At 35.0% G+C, this 22,392-nt stretch overlaps 1 protein-coding gene across 2 annotated transcripts in view; it reads right to left on the bottom strand.

The window, feature by feature from the left end:
- The window catches only part of LOC136344947 (metabotropic glutamate receptor), a 33,258-nt gene that overhangs the window by 6,675 nt on the left and 4,191 nt on the right, over nt 1–22,392 (bottom strand). The window contains exon 2 of one of the 2 annotated variants that reach the window (XM_066292875.1): nt 968–1,051. The exons of the other annotated variant lie outside the window; for it this stretch is intronic. Within the exon in view, the coding sequence (XP_066148972.1) occupies nt 968–1,051 (84 nt within the window). The remainder of the gene's footprint in view (nt 1–967; nt 1,052–22,392) is intronic. 2 annotated transcript variants of the gene reach the window in all.

The raw sequence follows: 22,392 nt of genomic DNA, 5'->3' as shown, positions 1-22,392 counted from the left end.
ACTGTAATATTTATTGGCCACAGATTAGAAACTACTGTCTCATTGTTTAATTGATTTGGCATTTCGATAGTTAGATCTGATAAAATATATTCACTTGAATAAAACGAAACATGAGGAGAAAGCCATAAAATTTTATCTCGAGACCTTGCTACAATTATGAAGAAAAGTTGAGTACTTTCACTGGAGCTTTCCTAATTAGCATACCTACATACAAGTGCCAGACGAGAAAAACGTTAAGACAACCGTGAAAAACGTCCTTGCCTTTGGAGACTATAGACACAAATCATCATACATAATTAAAGGGTACACCTCCTCGCATAACTTTATTAAATTTACTACCAACTTATCTCTGAGATTCATCGACGGATTGTTCCTTTAGATGTGCCGTCATGATGCCATGAAAAGCGTCAAACAACTTATTAAAATGTTAGTTGCTGCTTCTTTTTTGCAACCTTTTTAGCTGCAGACAGACCTCTTCACCAGAGGCGTAACCAGATACTGCGTATTGGCAAAATCCTCGGGAACCTTAGGGGATTATAAACTGAACCTATTACCGACAACAAGCCACGAAGGAATATATCACAATTAGGTGCACAGAACCCATTAAAACCCCTATGTACGCACCATTTTACGGACGCGAAGTAAACGGAGATTTACAAGCTTAGCTTGCAATTCGAAATCGAAAAAATTTTGAGTTATTACTAGTCGTGAACCCTTCTTCTTTTCTTCGACTCGAGGTATCAATCTTCGGCTGCATACATATACATGTATTTGTTCTACCAGTCGTTTGGTATTCAGTAATTACACACTGCGTTTACATCCACGGCTTTAATTTACTAGTAGCAAGCCTCCATGAACTTGAATGCTCAAGGTAAATTTGGAAGCCCCCTCGTTTAGTACAGACATGCAAACTACAGATACTTCAAAAAGCTACAGAACCATGCATCAGCATCAGTACTGTACACACCTGGCAGGTACCGTGTGGAATAGTACCCCGGGGGATACTGGAAAAGGCGGGTGTAACTGGGCGGTGCCGGACACAAAGCCAAATCTGAAAAAAGCCAATATATACAGGGTGAAGTGATGAATGTGCTTTATACAGGGAGCAACGCAAACGATGGTTTCCATTTCAGGAGGTGATTCCCGGAAGAAAGCGTCAGCGGCTTGTTAGGCTCCGAATTCTCCGGCTCAAGCTGCAACTGCGATCTTAATTTTGAAAAATTAAGCATTTCCTAAAACGGATTAAAAAAAATTGTGTTACGCCAATGAATTTCTCTTTGATTGAAGCGTCAACGGTTTGCCTCATGAAAATTAGTTGATTAAATGAAATTGATTACATAAGAGAGTCACTTTCTGCTAGATTTGTTCCAAAGGCTGACAATTCGAAAAATCCTTCCGTTACGCCAATGATTTTTGTAGGAGCACAACTTGAACTAGATTTTCAATTTTTGCACATTCATCATTTGCCTCAATGAAAACCGGCGGCGCAAAGGGCATGGCATTACCGCTTAAAAAGCCGATAAATTTTTGTTACACTTTCTGAAAATGTTGAAAAAAAAATGTGTTACGCCAATGAACTTTCGCAAGATTGAAGATTCGGCTAAATTCTTTATTAGGGAGCAAATCACCTCTTGAAATAGAAATCATAATTTACGTCAGACCGTGTATACAGCGTGAGCCAATGAAAACTGTAAATCGATTTCTCTTTCGTTGCTCTACCTCAACCCTTAGGAAAGTTTCCTTTGGCCCACTGTGTATTTAGTTACATAAGATGGGTGCGGGAGTGAGTTGATTTATGTACAAAATAACGCTTTAATTTACAATTCTGTTCTATAATTAGATCATGTAGCGAGTTGCGATATCGTGGTCGGTAATACTGGTCGTAAAGTCACAAGTGACTTGCACAGAGATACTTCAAAGTTGAAGTATTTGGAGTCACTCGAATAGAAACACTTTAGTAACCGTAACTGCCCTGACAAGATATGTTTTAAATCGTGAAATAACCTGAACTGACCTGATAAACTAGGTCCTAGGTCAATTAGCAACACGAACCAATTTTGAGGAACCGAAACTGATCTCAATAAAAATTGTTCGCAAACGTTAACTAACCCAAACTGACGTAACGAAAAACGTTCTAAATAGTCTAGTACCGCAAATTGTTCAAAATCACCATTGGCCGAACATGAAATGTTCTATATCTTGAAGTAAACCGAACTGACCCGACAAAGTAGGTTTCAGGTCTGTTGGCAACATAAATCAATTTTCAGTAATCGAAACTGATCCGAGTACATATGCTCTAAATTTTCAAGTGGTTTGGATTGCTTACTGCGACAAAGAACGCTCAAAATGCTTTAGTAATAGAACAAACTTGACAAGAAAAGGTCTAAACTTTTAAGTGACCGGTACTGACCAAACGCTTTGCAAACTTGAATTGACTGAAACTAATGTTAAAAGATGCGTCCTAAATTTTAAAGTAATGCGAACTGATCTGACAAGGAAAATTGAAAATTATGAAGTAACCTGAACTAACCCGAATAAAAAAACCTTTGCAAACTCGAAGTAAGTTGCAGTGTTTATTTGCATGGTGGGTGAGTGAGTAAGTCGCTTTATGTACAATATAATGCTTCAATTTACAATCTCGTCCTCTAATTAGCTCATGCAGTAAGTTTTAATTAAGCCGATTTTATGGCCGGTAATATTAGTAGTAAATCCGCAAATAGTATTCCACATGTCATTGACCAAAGCGTCTAAGGTGTACGTAAACAGTGGCTGCACCTCACATAGAAAAACACCGAGTGCTCTCTCGAGAAGATTAAACACACCTGGTGATGAAAGCAAGATCTGTCAACAAGATTTATAGCCGGCTGAATTTCGATAAAACGAGTATGAGGAAATATCATACCGATCGTGTAAACTGTAGAAAAGATCCTTAATTAGTCTCAACGGGGAAGGTTAAACTGGCCGAAGGTAAAGGAGAAATAGTGTAATGAAAAATCCCGTTCGATTTCGATACGGTCTCGGATATGTGCTGGGAATGTGAAATATTTAACTGTAAGCGGTTTTGTTAAAGAGCGATTTTTAATGGCAAAAATAGGATTAAAATCCATTTAAATGTCTTGAAGCATGGAATGCTAATGTGAAGAAATATCTCACTTTACTGTTCTTCTTTTACTTCGAATTTCTTTATGACTTGGCGTCCCTGTTCCGCCTCCTCCTCCTCTTATTGTCCTTTTAAATTACGTTTTTAGTTACATCGTGACAGTGTCTTCGGCCTAGGCTTACACCATCTTCTTTGTTCTGCAGCGAATCCAGGTCCGATCCATGAGGCTATTTAAGAGGCTTTCGATCGTAACAACGAGGGAGAAGGGAGGAGCGTTTACTTAGTTTCGATTTTCCAAGACCTCCTTTAATGAAGATTCCACTACCCCGATTCTTTCACTAATAAAGGTTTTTAACTCGTAAAATTCACACATACGCACATGTGATGTGAATAAGTTTGGAATATCGAGAATTGCAATACAAAAGATGTTATATTTCGCGACGAAAGTAGAATTCTGTCTGGTTTCTGATTCAAGAAGATCGTTAGTTTGGAAGGTTTCAGGCAGACAAGTCTGACCGAAAATACGTCAACTTCGTGCGCCCATTAAGGGTGGAAGCGCCATGTTTTGGGGTGAAATTATGAAAGAAGCACTTACTCCTTTACTGGTGCTGGAGCGACAGATCTGTCGTGCTGTTTACACCGAGGATGTTTTACGTCGGATCGTGCGTTTATTTCGAAAAGCAGTTGGTGAAGAGTTTGTGTTTACGTACCTCCTTATCGAACCACTGCAGTACAAAATTATCTTGAAGAGGAAGGAATACGATAGCCTGCCAACTCGCCCAATTTGGTTCACTCAACTCAAACAAACTTATATGGAATTACTCAGTAGTTGCGAGAAACCAGTATTACACTTGAAAAGAATCGTTAAAAGTAAAGCGGTTTGTCTAAAAATGTTTTATTATAGAAAAAAATACCGAAATGAATTGTAAAAATAAAAAATAAAAAACAAAAAATGCAAATTTCTCTGAAAATTAAATATAGAGTAAATGAAAATAAAAAAAAAAAGGATTTTAATATTTCAATAAACAGTATTGCCTCCTCTAGCGATAATACAAGAACGAATTCGATGAGGCATGCTCTCTATTAAATTATCAATGGCTTCTTGGGAACATTTCTTCATACTTCTAAAACTGCTTCGATTAATTGTTTGGTGCAGCCAAGGTTATTTTTACATTCTTTAATCCTTCTTTTAATCTCATCCCAGAAGTATTCAATTGGATTAAGATCTAGTGAACAAGGAGGCCAATCTAAAACTGTCACATCTTTCACTTCAAAAAAATGTCTACGAGCTTCGCTGGTATGTGGGAATACATTATCGCTGGACATTTTAGTGTTTGTCTAATGGAAATTAAAGGAGATTTTCCATTAATTATAATGTCACCCCAAAACATTACAGTTCTTTCTTTGTATTTGGAAACAAATCGCACAAGTCGAAGTCTAGTCTGTCTCCTACGACCTCTTAAAACATGAATTCCTGAGACGTCTGATTGTAAGCCAATTTTGGTTTTATCTAAAAACAAGGCATTTCGCCGGTCTTCAGTTGTTCAGTTTTGGCGCTTTAAACGCCAATTTAAACAGTCAACTCTATTTTACAATGATAGGGCGAGAACCCTTAGGTATCTTCTGCTAAAAAGACCGAAACTTCGAAGTCTTTTCCTGATAGTTTCGACCGAAATGCTAACACCTGTAGCTTACAAAAGTTACCTTTGAAGCTCGGAATTAGATATTTTCTTGCTACTAAGCTAAAAAACGGTTTTGACCTTCTGTGGTGGTTCTTCTACGACTTCTCCTACGTCTGTTTTTAGGGTTCCCAACACCAGATATCTTAAATAAGTTTTTGAAACGATCCCTTGTGTAACCCCACCGCTCGTGCAATTTCCTTTCGGGACGTGCCCTATTTCGAAAGAGCAATAATTCTTTTTTGAACGTTTGATAGGTCCACAGAAGGCATTTTTAATAAAATTTGTGGAAAGAAAAAACTTATAACTTTACTAAGTCTACATCGGGATACTAAAACCGACAGTACCGGAACAAATCTGATCATGTTTTTATGAATTCAATTGCTTTTAGTAGTCAACATATTCGATATTTATTCGCTTGTTAAGTTTTTGCAAGATAAAATTTTTTTCCGCAAATACTCGGTGATTCCATATAAGTTTGGGTGTGAGTATTATTGTTTTTATATATCGACACTTTTTTTTAATGAATATTTCAATTCCATTTAAACCAGTTTGAATTCTTCGTGTTAAATAAATAAATACATTTTTTACAAGTTGTTTATTTAATTTAGATCTTTCGTATCGTTCCAGTACGGAAACGGAAGGAGAGGGGAAAAGCAACTGATGGTTGAAATATAGAAGAGGAGAAATGCTGTCGGGTAGAAGTAAACTTGTTAGTTTGTCCTTCTATATATTTTTAATAAATATCCATCTATTACATATGGGGGATGTTCCAAGTGTTATTCCGATATACGTATATATCTTCGCAATCTCTAAAATTACATAACGAAGTCGGTTATAATAGTCATTTAGTGTTAAAAAGATTCAAAGAATAATTTTGGTAAAGGATCCGTTAAAACAGAAAATTTTACATAGGATTTAAATTGGAGTGGACATGGACCAGGAAAATGGTGCGTTAATACGAGGTTTGTCGAGAAAGTTCCTATAAAAGTGAAATAAAAAAATTATTTTATATTTAATCAGGTAATTCAATTTTTTCGCCTTCAAAATAATCTCCCTGAAACACAATACGCTTCCGTCGTCGCCTTCTCCCTCCCTCTTATTCGCCTGATTTGGCACCATGTAACTTTTTTCTATTTCCTAAATGTAAGATGGTGCTTCGGGGGCGGTATTTGAGTGATATGAAGGCCTTCAAAGCTGATACGATAAGGGAGCTGAAAAACTTCAAAACTGAAGTCTTCTAAAAAGCTTTTAACAGTGGAAACTAAGATGGCGTGGAAGTGTATTGCGTCTTCGGGAGATTATTTTGAAGAGACAAAATTGAATTACCTGATTAAACGTAAAATAATTTTTTTTCACGTTTACACGAACTTTCCGGATAAAATTCGTATATCTGGGATGTCTGTTATGACAGGGTCCGTTATAACCAGACTCCACTGTATTCCAAACTTTTGTGAACATGTGTGTACTTCATCGTTACCTCATCATCTCTCGTCATTTACTTTTTCAATTCCGGCATTTCCATTGTGATATTCGACAATTTCACGCACCGTTCTTTCACGCTGATCTCATCATTTACCTTAATTGTTTTCATAGATTTTGCCCATGAAAATGAAGACATTAGAGACTTCCGGTACAGCTACATGCCGTGCAAAAAGTATCTATTCCCTCATTACAAGAAAATTGTCACACGTGTTCTGATTAGTTGCGGCACGTCCGAAGCAATTACCTCTGAGTTCAACAACACACAGAGCGATTATATCGTCGCGTTCGAAAAGGGCACAAAATCGTTTTTATAACAATAATTGAGCAGTGTTCTATATGTCTTGTTATGCAAATCGCATTCAGCTGAAACTGTTCTAGTCATAAATAACACTTCCACTTTGAATTTTCCATTGTATCGAAGCCGTGAAGTGGGCTTATGGGCGCAAAGGTAGACTCAAAACGCGATATTTTGCGACGATTCTAAGAAATTTCTTGTTTTAGATTTCAATAAACGACTAATTGCTTTATTCATCGTCACACTTCGTGGAAGCTGATAGCTCAAAGTTGCTCTAAATGTGGTGTAATTAGTTGGCGCTGAGCCGTACGTTTAATTATCACACAATGGACAATGTGTAATTTTTCATATTTGATACTAAAGGAGAATACTTTTGTACCTTGGCCACACCTATGAATGTATAAGTAATGCTGAAGGCAGCTGTGACAATGGCAAGATGAATTGCCTTTATTGGGCGGTTATTGGGTCGATAAACTGCAGATAGATCACGAACGCAAGGCAGTAAGAAAATTTACTGTTACTAATAACACTGTTTTAATTCAATTTTTGTAGAATTTAATCAAATTCACCTGATTTCTCACAGCAAACCCAATATGCATTAATCTCATTTCTTCGATCAAACCAACTCACTTTCCATTAACATCATTATTAGCCAATATCTAGTTCAGATATAATGGTCAGATTATAGTAATTTGTCCGCAACTTTTTTCAAAGAAAGTGTTTCAATTTCTTCTGGCTTAATTAGACAAGAGAAATGATTTTTTCGTCTATTTGCTGACAAATCGATAATTTGGTAAACGATTTGCATTGCTTTTTCCCCGTAAAAGTGCAATCAGTTCTAATTGGATTTAATTGATTGATTTATTATTTCAGCTCAAAACGGGTTGGGTCAACGGACGTCTTACTTTCGCACTTTGCGGCGATCTCTGCGAACTTAACGACGTCAGAAAAATCAACAACAATTAACCTTTTTCACTGATTGTTAATTATTGCTGATGTTCGGCATTTCTTCTCCTAACTAAGGTCAAAACCTTCAGCCTCAACTAAGCACTAAAACAAATTAATCAACTCTAAATCCAGGAAGTTGTGTATTGTATGGTTGTTTTTTTGGGTAATTTAACGAGAAATATGTGAAGCCAATATGAAGAACTGACACGCATATGCTGAACGGCCATAACATGAAATAGGAAGTAACCGGAGATAATGAAGGACTATTTATTTGAAGAATTCCAATCATTATAAGCAGGAGAAAAAAATTCGAATTGATTTTACGAAATATGGAAGCGTTTAAGGTACTATTAGCGCGATTTTAAAGGGACGAACATTGATCAACGCCGACATGGTCCTTGATGTAGCTGCACTTGAAAAAATAGCAACGGCTCAAAAACGTTCCATTTCTTTGGAAAATTTCTGGAAACTAAAATATAGAAGGACGCTCATGACTTTCTGCACGATACGACCCTAATAGATCTATTATTCTTTCTAATCGAAAAAGTTTGAGACTTGAAAAAATTTAAGTAGGGGAGGGTTCTGGAGCGGACGTATTATGACATGCTGGTGAACTAAAGCTTCGCACGTCCATTTTTGACAAATTCCTGGATTCTCAGAAACTAGTGGTACTCTTGTGATATTCTAGAGATGGCAACCCTAAAATGTCTTCTTCATTTGGAGAATTTAGATGCGTGCGAAAACTGCGGGCGAAACGTCCCGGATATCTACTAAAATAAGTACTTAAATACACTGCAGGAAAAATTCGAGGGATCATTTTAATATTTTCAATTTTTTTCCTCTGCGATATCGGAAACCGAAATAAGTTACATGCTTGTAACATTGAGTGAAAAACTGAAATATTATTGTTAAATATAATATTAGCTTTTTAAAATTATTTAAAAAACCAAGTATTTTAACTTGAAAACATCTTGCTGTTCAATTAATTTCGAATAATAACGATTTTTTAAAACTAAACAAATATGAAATTCACTTTTTCCCAGTACTAGGGCATCGTGGCAATTCTCACAAACATTTTATTGCTGTATCGCAGCAAAGAGAAGACAGGTAAGTGATGAAGAAATAATTAGAGCGTTAGCTCTGGTGAACGAAGAGTTTAGGGTATACAGGGTATTTCCTAATTACGTATAGAAAATTTAAAGGCGTAATCCTAAATGCGTTCCAAGTGAAAAATGTTCAATAAACAAATAACAAATGTCTGTAAATGCTTAATGTTCAAACCACGGCGTGTTAAAATATGCCAAAGGGAAAGATTTCTTAGAATATTTACTATATGGCTCAAATTGGACGTTTGAATTTTAGCATACGAATGTGTAGTAAAAAGCCCCAAATTTACATGGATTCAGACGTTTTCCTTGCGACAGTGGTGTGCGCTTGAGATATCTTTATTATACTGTTAACACGCGAAATGTACCACTTTGCGTTTAGTCGTTAATTAAGACCGATTTTTATGTTTTTTGTTTCAAACAGAACCGATAAAAATTGCAGGAGCTCCTTATTGACTACTGAACAGTGCAAGCTTTATTTTTTTCCAAACCAAGAAAAAATAACTTAAATAAATATTATAAAAACTTTTGAAAATGAACATGAATTTTAAAAAAATATAAAAAAAACTTTCACTGATTATAAACTAGTTGCCGCTTTTAACATCAGTAAAAAATAATATTTATGCTATTTTAGATATTAATACAAAATTCAATTCGAGCCTTATTGGAAATATTCAAGGAAAATTCTTTTTTTTTTTTATATTTTAATACCCTGTATTTTAAAAACGAAGCGTTTGCAGGCATTTGTTTATTAGACATTTTTACTTGAAATGCGTCCAGAATTACGCTCTTAAATTTTCTTCACCTGTTTAACAAACATTCTGCGTAAAAACGCTACAAGAAATTGGTAGTAATTCTCACAAGAGAAAACGAGGCCCTCGAGAGTATATTTTACGAGATTGCCGTTTTTGCGGTTATATCCCTTTCGGGATCGGTGCGCTACTGATCCCAATTTAAATTTTCTTCTCCAATCCTTAAAAACTTCAAGTTTCTGGGGTACATTAAGCAAAACCCTTCATGAATATGGATTGACATCTCAGACTCCCCCTTGCAACGCCGCTTACCAGAGAACATCGTGCTCAGAGATTAAGATTTACTCGGGAACATTTAAATCGGACTAATGCCGATTGGGCTCGTTCTATTCTCAGATGAATTCAGATTTTGTCTAAGATCCCCAAATGAACGCGAAAGGGTATGAAGGAGACCAGGCGAACCGTTTTGAGCTCTATAATTTTTTAACAATAATAAATTTTGGTGGAGATTCTGTGATAGTGGCATCAATCTAAACACCTCTACAAAACTATCGGTGATCGGTCGTGATTTTCTAACTGCTGCCAGTTATATTATAGACATTCTCGAATCTCGTGTGTTGCTTTTCGCCCCATTTGTGGGCCATCAGGTTTTATTAATGCACGACAATGCACGACCCCATGTCGTTGGAGTTGTTCAAGAGTATCTGCATGAACTTGAAATTGAAATTATAGACTGGCCTGCAAGAAGTCCTGACTTGAATCCAATAGAACATATGTGGGACATGCTTGGAAGAGTGAGAGTACGGCTACCAAAAACATTGAAAGAATTGTGATATTGTTTGCTTGAAGAGCGAGAAATTATTCGTCAAGAAGAAATTAGACATTTATTAACAGGAATACGCCGGAAAATGGGAGCTGTCGAAAAAACATCAAGTAATAATTTTTAAACGTCTTTTCCGGTGTTGTTGCGAAAATGCGATTTTGCAATTTTTGGCTTTTTTTCCTTTATGTACGATTCTTTGCTCTTGAATAAAAAATCATTTATATTTAATGTACGTTTTCAATTTTATCTGACAATCTACAAACGATAATATCGTATGTGCCACTTTGTGATACTACGAAGTAAAAATAGGCGGAAATAATGAAGTGATCGTTAAATTTCATCCGGGAATATATTTCAGCTGGTTTCTAAAAAGTGTAATTTTTTAATGTTTTCTTCAATGAAAAAAATATTTACTTGAAGATGCCTTAAGCTTTTGAATGTTGCAAAATGACGAGTGATGTGTACCTGAACGATCATTGAAACTATTGAAGTGTGATGTATTACTATGGATTCTTCAAATAAGTAGGTCGATTCACTTCGCACTTGCAATAATCATATGTTAAAGAAAATAACTGATCTAACCTGAAAAGTGGACCGAGGAAGCAGAGCTTTAATAAATACTAGAAAAAGAAGGCCACTAGCAGAACTTCGATTAAGAACCGTAAGATACCTTGAATGTATGCAATAGATGACGTTTTTAGATCAAAGAAGCATGTTTCACTTACATCCTGCCATCAGTTTGTGCCTCCCTGACGAGAGGAACCAATCAGTTCACTTCCATCTCGTAAAAGCACAGAAAAATCTAAACAAGGAATGATCGTAAATGTAATGTAAACGTAAATCTTTGATCTTGAGATAAGGATGGATTTGTTCTGCTATTAAGAATGTGTTGGCCGGGGGATTGGCAAGTTGCATTTGCATATACCACAACATCGCCAGAACAGTCCATATAATCAATTTCAAATCTATTAATATACAGGGTGAGTTATTTTTCATGCATACCGAAGCGATTTTTGAGGCTAAAAGAGATAGAAAGTTTTTTAAAAGGACAAAAGTTTGTAGTTTTGTGATCCCAGTTTAAGTATTTGAAGTTTCAAAAAAACTCATGGCAAAAACTAAAACCTCTGTAGTCCCTTTATCATCGGTGATACCAAAAATGTGTTCATACGAAAGTTGCTGGTAATTGTTTTGCAATTGTGATATAATAAATGAGATGCAGTGGGGTAAATGCGAGCCGAGTTTTGTTAAATTCTGATTTACACTGAATTTTATGTTTTCTTATTTATATAAACAATATATAAGTATCTGTTTTTTTTTTTAATCCTGGGTTATTGTTATTTAATTAAAATAAGCGAAAACGTCAAGTTTCTAAAATTCCATATTATAGGAATTTATTTTTAAAAAGTAAACTGCTCTGCATTTGTCCCGAAAATGGTGCAAGTGTGTACAAGTCTGCTTAAAAGGCTTTGAAGCCGTATATAATAGGTTAAGGGGTAAGAGCAAAATTACCAACAATTCAGCTACCAATTTATTTTTATCCTATTAGAAAATCTGGCTTAATTTGCAAGTTACACACTTCTAAACAAAATACGAACTTTTTTTTGTTAAAACGTAAAGAGATAAAAAATGAGAGAAATAAGTTAAAAAATGATGTAATATATGCTTAAAATTTTATTGCGTAAAAAGCTATTGCGCAAAAAATAAGTTGTTAATTTTAGTTTTGCATTATTAATCTTCGTCAACACATCTCTCACAGTCAATTGTTTCTTTTCTGAACCTATGTAGCAAATGTCGCACACCCACTCCGTACAACTAACGCATTGAAGCCATTGTCGATGGTCAACATAAAATGGAAAGTCGCGTCTGCAGATGGTACACAAGTTATTGTCGTTATCAACATTATCGGAATTATGCTTAATGGGATTTTTTATTCTGCTTTTTTCTGCTTTTTGCTTTATCTATTTGTCTCTAACCACCTTTCTCTAACCTCCTCGATAATTGTTTTCGTTTCCGTTTCTACCTTTTTCTTTTTCTTTCCTGCATTTGACCAAATATTTGACGTGACTGAGCTATAATATGCACTTGCTCCGTGCATAAATAGTTTCGAGATATGAGCAGACTAGTGCTTTTCTCCAAAAATATTAAAAAACAATTTAAGATTTTTTTAAAACGTAAACTTTATTAAAAAAAAAAACTTCTTAGCTATTAAAAATTACAATTCGGAATTGGATATTTCAATGAAAAACAAGACTCTTTAATTGGAACTCCGAACTTGTACAGTGTAATTTAACGAATTTATTTACACAAGGGTACCCACAAATAGTGCACGACATCTACCTCATTGGATTGTAATCACTGTTAAGAAGATTTCTAATTAGCAACTAATATATTTTTACTTTTATTGCAACAGAGCGAACGCGGTAATGCACTTACCCTGTTTACACACTTACTCCACTGCACCCTAACTTTTTTTTAAATTGGTCGTTTTCGAGATGTTTTTCAATTACATCTTTTTAAATAGAAACCATATAGACAAGTGGGTCTATAAAATAGAATACTTTTTCCATTTTTTAATGATTTAAAACTCAATATGTTTAATTTCAGAGGTCCCGAAATGATAGTAGTTTTGCCCGTTTTTTTAATTTTTTTTCCTGGTTGGCTTTGGAAACTATAAAATTGACAATTAACCATAGTGACAATTTGACGGTTCGACAAGCATTTTAACATCATGCCGGTTTTATCTAATTTATTGTGTTTAATTTATGTATTTCTTTAATTTAAAATTAATTTTTCTAATTTAAAAATACGCACTATTTAGAGTGTTACGTTCACAGTCATAAGAATACAATTTAAGCTGCAGAACAGAGATATTTTCGTCGTCGGCAGCCCAATTTATCTACATTTAAAAGGTTGTATGGTAACTTAGGAGAGTACGGTTCTTTTGTGAAACCTAAAATACAAGAACGTAACAAAATTGATGAAGTTCATAAATTTTTATAAATTATTAAAAATACCGATCTCTTTGAACTTTATTCATGATGATCATTGATTATTTATTTAGGTACTGCTTTATTAAATGATTTAAGATATTATGTAAGTGTAGAAGTTTTAGTTGTATCTAATTTTTTGTTGTTTTTAGTTTTGTCATTGAGCTGATATAGTTAACTTGAATACTAAATAATATTTCGTTGTTTGAGATGTTTTCAGTTGTTATAGGTAACTAAGGTAAAATATACATTTTTTTAACTACTGTAATTTTAGCACTTTTGTGAATAAGTATGTCAAGTCTCACATCATTAAAAAAGGGAAAAAAATGCTATTTTATTGGCTAACTTTTGAATAATATTTCCATTGAACAAAAATCAAGTTTGTGCCATATCTTAGAACTAACCAATTTTTTTTTAATTTGAATTTTATGATATATGCAGAACAATTGTCTATAATTTTACTTGTTATGTATTTTTGATATCATAGTGAATAAAGGGACTACAAACGTTTTAGTTTTTTTGCCATGACTTTTGCATCTTCAAACATCCCTATAAACTCAGTTTACAAAATTGCTAACTTATCTCCATTTAATCGACTCTCTATGTCTTTTAGTGATGTCAAAGGTCCCTTCACCACGCATGAAAAAATACTCACCCTGTAGAATGCGAGGTGATATAATTTCCTTGCGTAGAAATTTTTAAGGTCAATGCCTCGACATACATGTTATATCATGCTTCAAGGAGGCCTACTCAGAGTAATAGTAATTGAATTGCTTCTTGCTGACACACCACAAAGGCAAAATGTAATACATTTACAATCCGCGTAAAAACAGCCTTAGATAAACTATGCTGTAATTAGTTTTTTGTCTAACCTCAATTATCAACGTTTTTGGCTCGAGTAGAATTGCCCTGAGCTCAATTACACAACGCTACTTCAAAGAAGTAATAGATGATTTTAGGTACTTGCTTCCTCAGTGCTTAGCACGAGGCAAGTTTAAGTACGTGCCCCTGAAACAAAACAGTTCCAAACGGCCTCTCCCAGTTATTTTAACAGTATTGAAATTCTTTGATAATGTAAATCGCCTATAATGCATCATGGTACTACACGATACTGTCAATATCATAGAGATAACCGTGGCACGTTCTGCCTAGATCATTTAAGAACCAACAAGTAAATTCTAATGCTTGTTTCCACTAGTACTTGTAGACTCACCTCCATGCAATTATGCATTCATTGTACTACTGAGTGTTTACGGTTAATATTTATTAGTGGTCAAGATTAATGGTAAAAGTGCGAGTTTACGTATGCAGAGTGCAGAGTCTTCAAAGTGGTGGAAACCCGATAAAAACGCGAGTTTATGGACATCCTTCTTAAAGTGACCCTTAGACCGTGACAAATGTCTTCGCCGTGTGTATGCGAGTCTTGAACTTCATTAGAACTCGGGTAATTGTGGTGGCTAACAGAACAATCGTAGGCTTATTTGAATATTCAAATGTTCTTGTATTACTGATGTATGACTCTAAGTTGGAGTTGGGTATTTGAATTCTGAGAGGCAAGCTGTCTTCGTGAGCTCTTCATGTAAGGGCTAGAAGAATCGAGTGTCAAAAAAGCTCATATTACTGATTCAGTAACACTAGACAGACAGAATCTTAACTGGCGTGCAAGATTTACTAAGAACACTCGGATCAGTTCAGGTACTTCAAGATTTAGCGACATTATTTATTCTGAGGTCATTTCAGGTTACCTAAAGATTACTGAATATAATCTTACTTCAGATTTGTATGTAGATACATATTCCAGCTAGCTGCGGAGATCACGATTTTTAACACACGCTTAAGACTGCCATCTCAGAAATTCGCTGGCGTACATCTGCGGTGTCTGAATTTAATTTTTACTGTTTCGGATTTCAAATTTTTTTAAAGTTCGTTTTGTACAGAACCTCTAAAAATTTTCGGTTGTTATATTCGAAATTTAGGGACGTGCATACCTGATTTACAAATCGTTCTTTTCTTAAACTGCCACATTCAAGAGTTCAAGTCTCATATACACACTTAAAACACCGTGTCAGCTCTAAATCGTCCCCCTCCCCCCTTCCAACCCGTTAAATTTTTAACAAATTATTTTTTTTTAATTCTAAAGTAGCATAAATTAGCAAAAAATATCATGTTTTCACGTTTGTTTTTTGAAATGTTGCTTACGTCATCGGTAGCATTAAATGGTCGAATTTTTAATACAGAAACTTAGGTCGAGTGTTAGAGTTAAAAAAGGCGAAATGTTAATAACGTTTGCTAAATCCATCAGCATACATTTTTTTAGACATTGTTTTTTCAGAAAACTATTTTCCAAGAGATTATCGTGTTAAAAAGTAATATATTTATTGAGTTTAAAATCTAACTTCAAGAGTGTTTATTTTTAAATTTGCAATTTTAACATTTGTGAAAACTTCCACATCAAGAAGTTTATAAAAACCCAGCATCTGCGGCTCTGATTATGTTTTATTCTTATAATGATTATGTACACAATCCATTGGCGTACATTACTGATGTTTATTTTTTTGAGAAAGCTGAGTTCTCCAGTGAACTGTAAAATTATCTCTTCTACGCCTTTGACTTTTGCTCAGGTGTGATAAACGAGAAACGTGTACACACAATGAGACATGACAAGGCCTGAAATAGGGAACACCAAAACATAACAATTAGATCCAACATATCTTGTATCAATGTCGCGTGTTTCACAATTGCAGGATATTAAAGTTGGAAATTTTATTTTAGAATTTCTTAATAACGTTATGTATTTTCATAGCATCAATACCAAAATTGGTATAATTAGGTTTTGTAAGATGCCAAATAAAAATGTTGATCAAATTTTTGTGTAGCTCCTAGAGGATGTTAGTTACAATCCATCGCTTCAGTATATTTAGTAATATTTTTCATGAGAGCAACTAAGGTAAAATTCTATTAAATGTCATGAAAGATTATCTATTTTTGGTCAAAAAAATGTTCTCGTTTGATTCTGATATATCTCTATGTTTACGATATTTTTGCCCACAAACTTCGTGTGGTATCATTTCACATCCCTAATAAATTAATTAAAAATTTTAATTTTTTTAATCGTTAAAAAAATAAAAGGTCATTAACAAATGAGAAGTAAGTCTTATTACAAAATTATTTTGAGCAAAAACACAAATGATATCATACATTTCGCTAATGGAAAAGTCATTATGCCTTGGCATTTTTACTTTTAAATTACAATTTTACCTAAAAAGGTAATTGACTATTAAATAGTCTCATTACTTTGACAAGCCAAAGTAACAATAGTTAAGTAACACGAGTGAACCATGGCCACCATTGTTTCTGAGGATTTAAAATGGTACGGCACAAATTAGCTTCGGGTGAAAATCTCATAAACGAAGAGAGATATCGGAATTGAACGAGAATACCTTTTTGAGGAAAAATATAGGTTCTTTCATTATATTGAATGGAATTTCACCTTAGTTGCTCTCGTGAAAAATATGACGAAATGTACCGAAGCAGTGGGTTGTAACTAGTACCCTCTAGGAGTTACGTAAAAATTGGATCAAAATTCTTACTTGGCATCTTGCAAAACCTAATTGTACTAATTTTGGCGTTAATCGTATGAAAACACAAAAAAGTTATTATGGGATTTTAAAATAAAATTTCAACATTTAACATACAGTAATTCTGAAACATGCCACATTGGCATATGTACATGGTCCAACCATATACATTTTGTTGTCCTGTATCTCGGGTTTTGCCATGTCCCATTCTTAATTATTCACCCCGTATTTTCTTATTTTGGGACCAAATTTTCCGATTTCCGTGCCATTTCAAGTCGTCATGGCGAGATACTGAGCTCTGACAGACAAGAAACTGACGCGTGTCTTCTTTGTGCACAACAAAGCTCAAGTGTATTATTAGATGCAAAATCCATAGCCGTGGTTTACCATTGTCAAATTTATCAATTTTTAGAAAACTGCCGCACCAGAAAATGTATAAAAATACATCATCTACGTTCCTGGTTGTCTTTTGTCCTGAAACGGAATGGTAGCTGGACACTAAAAACATAGATGATGTATACAAAATTACTTTGGTACGTCTCCTGATTTCTACTTTTTTTTTACTGTGCTCTCTGGCGAACCGCAAAGCAACTTCTTCTACGCGGTTCTACGGACTTCACCGAGTTGCAAAGCCGTAGCGGAACGGTTACCTGTGTGAACGTGACCATTTTGTAATTTTTTAGTAGGTTTACAAAAGTATTAAAAAAAAACCATCGGAAGCGCAAGAACTGGACGGAAAGCTACAGGAAATGCATAAAAAATGAGGAGAATGTGAGATATTGAAGAATACTTTGCAAAGTTGTAGTGTGGTGTACACGATTTGAGGTTATACGGTTCACTTAATCGAATACATGCAACATTTTGCATTCGAGTGCTCCCTTCACTATTTACAAGCCTCATTTAAAATACATTAACTCAACTTGAAAGATCAGCGCTGTCAATAAATTATGAACAAGTCCTACGTGTATCTTTGGCCCTGAAAACAAATAACTGAAATACATTAACATGATACAATGTCCAGTGGGGCCTTTATCGAGCCTAAGAAAATCGGCCCCATGACGATTTACTTTATGGACGTAACAGATAAAAACCAAGGATTCCGCCTTTTTCCTTTTATACTTTTATACTTTTAGGCCTGCTATTCAATAATAATTAATACTTGTCTCGGATTTTTATTAACTAGAAGTAGCTTTATGAGCAAATAAAAAGGAGAGTTTAATGGGTTTTGTTCTGATCGCTTTAGATGGGCCTCTTTCAAGTTCAGGACACGCAATTGGAATGGAGAAGTGGACCACTGGGTTTCGGTTAAATCGCCAAACCAGTATTTCCGCTTAGAGAAAGTCGATATTACATGCCTTTTGCATATTTTTACCATTTAGGACCCGCAAGTAAATCCACTCACGTCACAGTCACAGTCATTCGCAGGTAACTAAATCATTCCCTAAGCAGCGTCCGAGGGAGGAAAATTCGTGTATTGATAAGGATGTGACCAAAACTGATTTCTTACAAGTTCGAAACGATAATTATCATTCTGGTTTCTGAATTTGGGCTCCTGCTCGATCGTCTTGCAGCAATTGGAACGCTAATGATGATCAGCGTGGCAAAAAAGGAGAGATGTGTAACATTAGTGTAATTCAATTTCTCTACCCGGTATGAAAAGTACTCTTGTAAAATTATATGTCGTATTTCATGGCCAATGGGTTCAAGTGCGTATAACGAATTACTGTTAACCATAATGCGTCAGCAGCTTGGAAAAGAACTTTTATGTGGACGTTTTGTGGGTAAGGTTAGTGATTTGTTGTTGATTAGGGGGCTTTAAAAATCCTCGTCCGTGACAAAACGAACGGAAGTAGATGATGGGAGGCCGTAGCCTCGACAAGAAAAACGATTCAAGAATTCATTCCTGGAAGCTTCCCATTGTATCCCAAGCACGGAGAGAGACCGCAATTATTTTGAATTGTTCATAATAAATATGGAATGTGAGAGGTGGCAGGAAAAAAGTTTTAACCCCCCAACGCTATTCTACAAAACGAGTACTATAAATGACGATCGTTCCTCCATGCACAGCATCTCGACCAGAATTAGGGTATCTGATCTGAGAACACGTTGTTTCGCACCGGGTGGGTTTTTTAAAAGTACGAACGCCAATATCTTGAAAATTATGCCTGCAATGGAAAAATCTGAAAGCTCGTCTGCCACAACATAATGGAGTAAAGATGATTGAGGGTATGGTGAACTCGCTGTCTTTTTGCCAAATGCAACCCAGCCACTTTTTTTTTAAATAGCACGGGCATGGTTGCGACATACCGTCAGAAAGCATTTTCAAGAAGCTTCTCAGTTGCACCTAAGTTTCTGAAACTCCGCCCTCAAATGTATCCAACAAAGCCTGAAATGTGAAATCCATGTGTAGGACACGTAGGCGTAGAATTAAATGGTTTTCAATTTGGAATGAACAACAGAACTGATAGATAATTTGAAGTTTTATTGTAATCAAATCGAAACGTAGTATTTGTCACTTAATATCAACGATTTTTGATAATAGGAATTGGTTATTTTCCATGCAAATTTAAAAACGATGTTCAAAGTTCCCTTAGAGATTGCACGACACTCAGTAATAAATCGCTGTCTTAATTCTTCAACTGCTTCTGGTTGAGTTTTGAACAATACCGATTTCAAGTGTCCTCACAAAAATAAATCCAAGGGCGTGAGATCGGAAGACCTAGGGGGCCATTTTGTCGTTCCTCTCCTTTCAATCCATCTTGACAAGTAATTGTTATCGAACCGCTGCCTAATGGGTAAAATCAAATGTGGCGGTGCCTCATCCCGTTGAAATCTTGGCAAATTTTCGTCCAATTGTAATTCGCCAATTACGTCCGGCCGATTCTCCAGCTCATGAATTATCAATGGTTCAATAGCATTTTCTAAAAGGTCACGGTAGATTTCACCATTCAAATTACCGTCAATAAACAAAGGTTCTGTGATAACATCTCCAAGGATCCCCACCTAAATGTTCAGTTTTTGTGGATGTTGATCGCATTTTCTCTCATAACACGTAATTTTGAGTCACTCTAGATTCTATAATTGTGCTTATTGAGAGTACCATCCAAGTAAAATGTGGACTCATTATTGAAGTAAACCTTTAGCAGCAGTCGGGGCTGGTTGGTATTCAAAGCAACCTCCTTCTGCTCGAATCATCTTCGTTCAAATCCTGATGAAGTTGAATTTTGTATGGATGAAACTTGTGTAGTTTTAGAAATTTTCGGATTCGATGCTGTTGATAGGCCAGTTATGATGACCAGATGCTCGACCAATGGACAATGATGGATTTTGGGCGATTATCCCCGACCTACGATTTGAGCAAGCACGTCTAATACATATCTTAGGTTAATCCCTTTTTTTTACTAGCCACAGAACGGGTTTTTTCAAATTTCTGTATTAGTTTCATAACGCAAGAAGGTTTCATGTTCGTTCCAGGATGTCACTGGCGGAACTGTTTCTGTGGTTTGCAAAAAACAGTATTCCTCGGCACCGTAAATAAAAACGGTTTGAACCTGTTCAGCAATTGAATAAACCATGTTTCGATTTGAAATTTGCGAGGAGCACGAAGTTTAATTCGAAAAATAAACAGGATTCGACGATTCACTGGGTAGAAAAACATTCATAAATGTCGATAAAAGAAAAATACCTCATTTTTTACATTTAACAACATTATTAAATATTCGATAACAATATGCGTCGAGAACATGAATATCGTTGGTACACATGCGTGGAAAATGATAAACACCTACTCTAAAAATTATAGTTTTTTATTATTATCAATAGTAATGATAAATATTCAGCGGCAAATTTTTTCGTTTTAGTTTAATTACAATAAAACTTTGGAGTTATTGGGGTGTATTTGGTAGAGGATAGTGAGTTCATCATACCTTCAATTATATTTCCCCATAGTATGGTAGATCTGTTTTTGGATTGTTCCATTGGAGGCATAATTGGCACGATATTGGCATTCGTACTTTTCAAAAACCCACCCTGTATGTGTAAATATTGCACTCACATAAGCACGACAACATTTTTCCCATTGAAACATGTTAAACGTTTCACACTCAATTTTCATTTGTGTTTGGAAGCGTATTTTTTACAAGTTTTATAAAAAAAAAACTGTGGAACGAGCCTAATGTTCCCTAGCGAAAGTGGTCGAAACTGAACCTTTACGTGAATATTTCTTGAACCTCTTGAAGCATGCCTCTAAGATCATCAAAAAGCTGGGCCAAACTAATTAAAGGAAGTTCTGTTTGATTTGTTTCGATCATCGGTGCAATCTAGTCAAGTCCGTCTTCGATTTTTCTCTGAATAATTTTTTCCAAGATCATTTGGCCTATGAGAAAGATCTAAAATTCGTAACGTGACACACAACCGAAGGAAAAAGTAAAGAGTGTTACGTTTAGCATGAAGAAACTGTTTTATTGCTTCTTGAGAGACTGCTGTTTAATCTCTCGGTTTAACCTAACCAAGGATGCCTCTGATTTTATTTATGCGCATTTTGCCATGAGCAAATTCCCTTTATAAGGAAATGAAAGATGCGAAATAAATGCTTTTTTTATTCGAAGGAAGAATAAATTTCTCTTTTGTTAATATGTTGCTTTCCTGCTTTGCAACGTAGGGAGCAATTTCTTCAATTATACATCAGAGTGGCCACACGTCAAGTCAATAAAAATTCGAATTATACACACAATTACTGTTTCCTGGATAAATATTCTCTGTCACTCATAAAGGTATTGGTTAAATTAGGAATAAACCAATAGAATTTTGTGCAGGTCATTGATGTTTGTTTACGTAAAAAACAGAAGTTTCATGCATAGGCCAGACCTGAAGCAAAGCGTGCATAAAACCATGCATAAAAATGAAAAATATTTTTGAATTTTCATGAGAAATGAATATTAATGCAATGTGAATGGCATTGCTGTAATACATCTCATAAATCAGTAAAGAACCTATTGTAAATTTATTGATGATCAATACACGCAGCGATGGAAGAGCAATTAAGAATTGTTAACACCGCAATTTAATTATTCCAGTAGAGAATAAGTTTTTTTAAATCATAATTGAAGGTAAACTAATTGCACAAAATGCAAAAAAACTATCGAAGATCGCATTTGTAATCTGGCAAAAACACGGTTTAAATAAACAATATTGGGTTACAAGGAACTAGACCATATTACATGTGCTCGATTTATGTGCAGTTGCATGTAACAGTGTCCAGTAATGGGTCAGCATCTGGTTCATTACTTTGTTTTAATTTAAATTATCTTTTGGGGTTACTTTCATTAGAATAAATTTTCTTCATTGAGGCAGGTTAATGAAATTCAGTAAAACCACTGCGGGACGTTTATCATCAAGTTCGTTAAGAATTTTATGGACAATTTAAAGAAAGAGGAAAATTCTTTAAGGCATAATTTACAATTATTTATATAAATTTTATGTATTTAGGTCACAAATATCGGCCATAACTGCAGATTAGACGAGCTTCATTGGAAACAGCCACATTTCATCACATCGAAATCGTTAAATTTCGTTTTTAACACTTTCGTGTTGAAGAATTTTAGAAGGTAACCACTTTAATATCATTTGTCATAAAACTT

Source organism: Euwallacea fornicatus, chromosome 18 (assembly GCF_040115645.1).
Source record: "Euwallacea fornicatus isolate EFF26 chromosome 18, ASM4011564v1, whole genome shotgun sequence".
NCBI lineage: Eukaryota > Metazoa > Arthropoda > Insecta > Coleoptera > Curculionidae > Euwallacea > Euwallacea fornicatus.
Note: the sequence above shows the minus strand (reverse complement) of the source record. Positions and strands in the feature narration are given on the sequence as shown.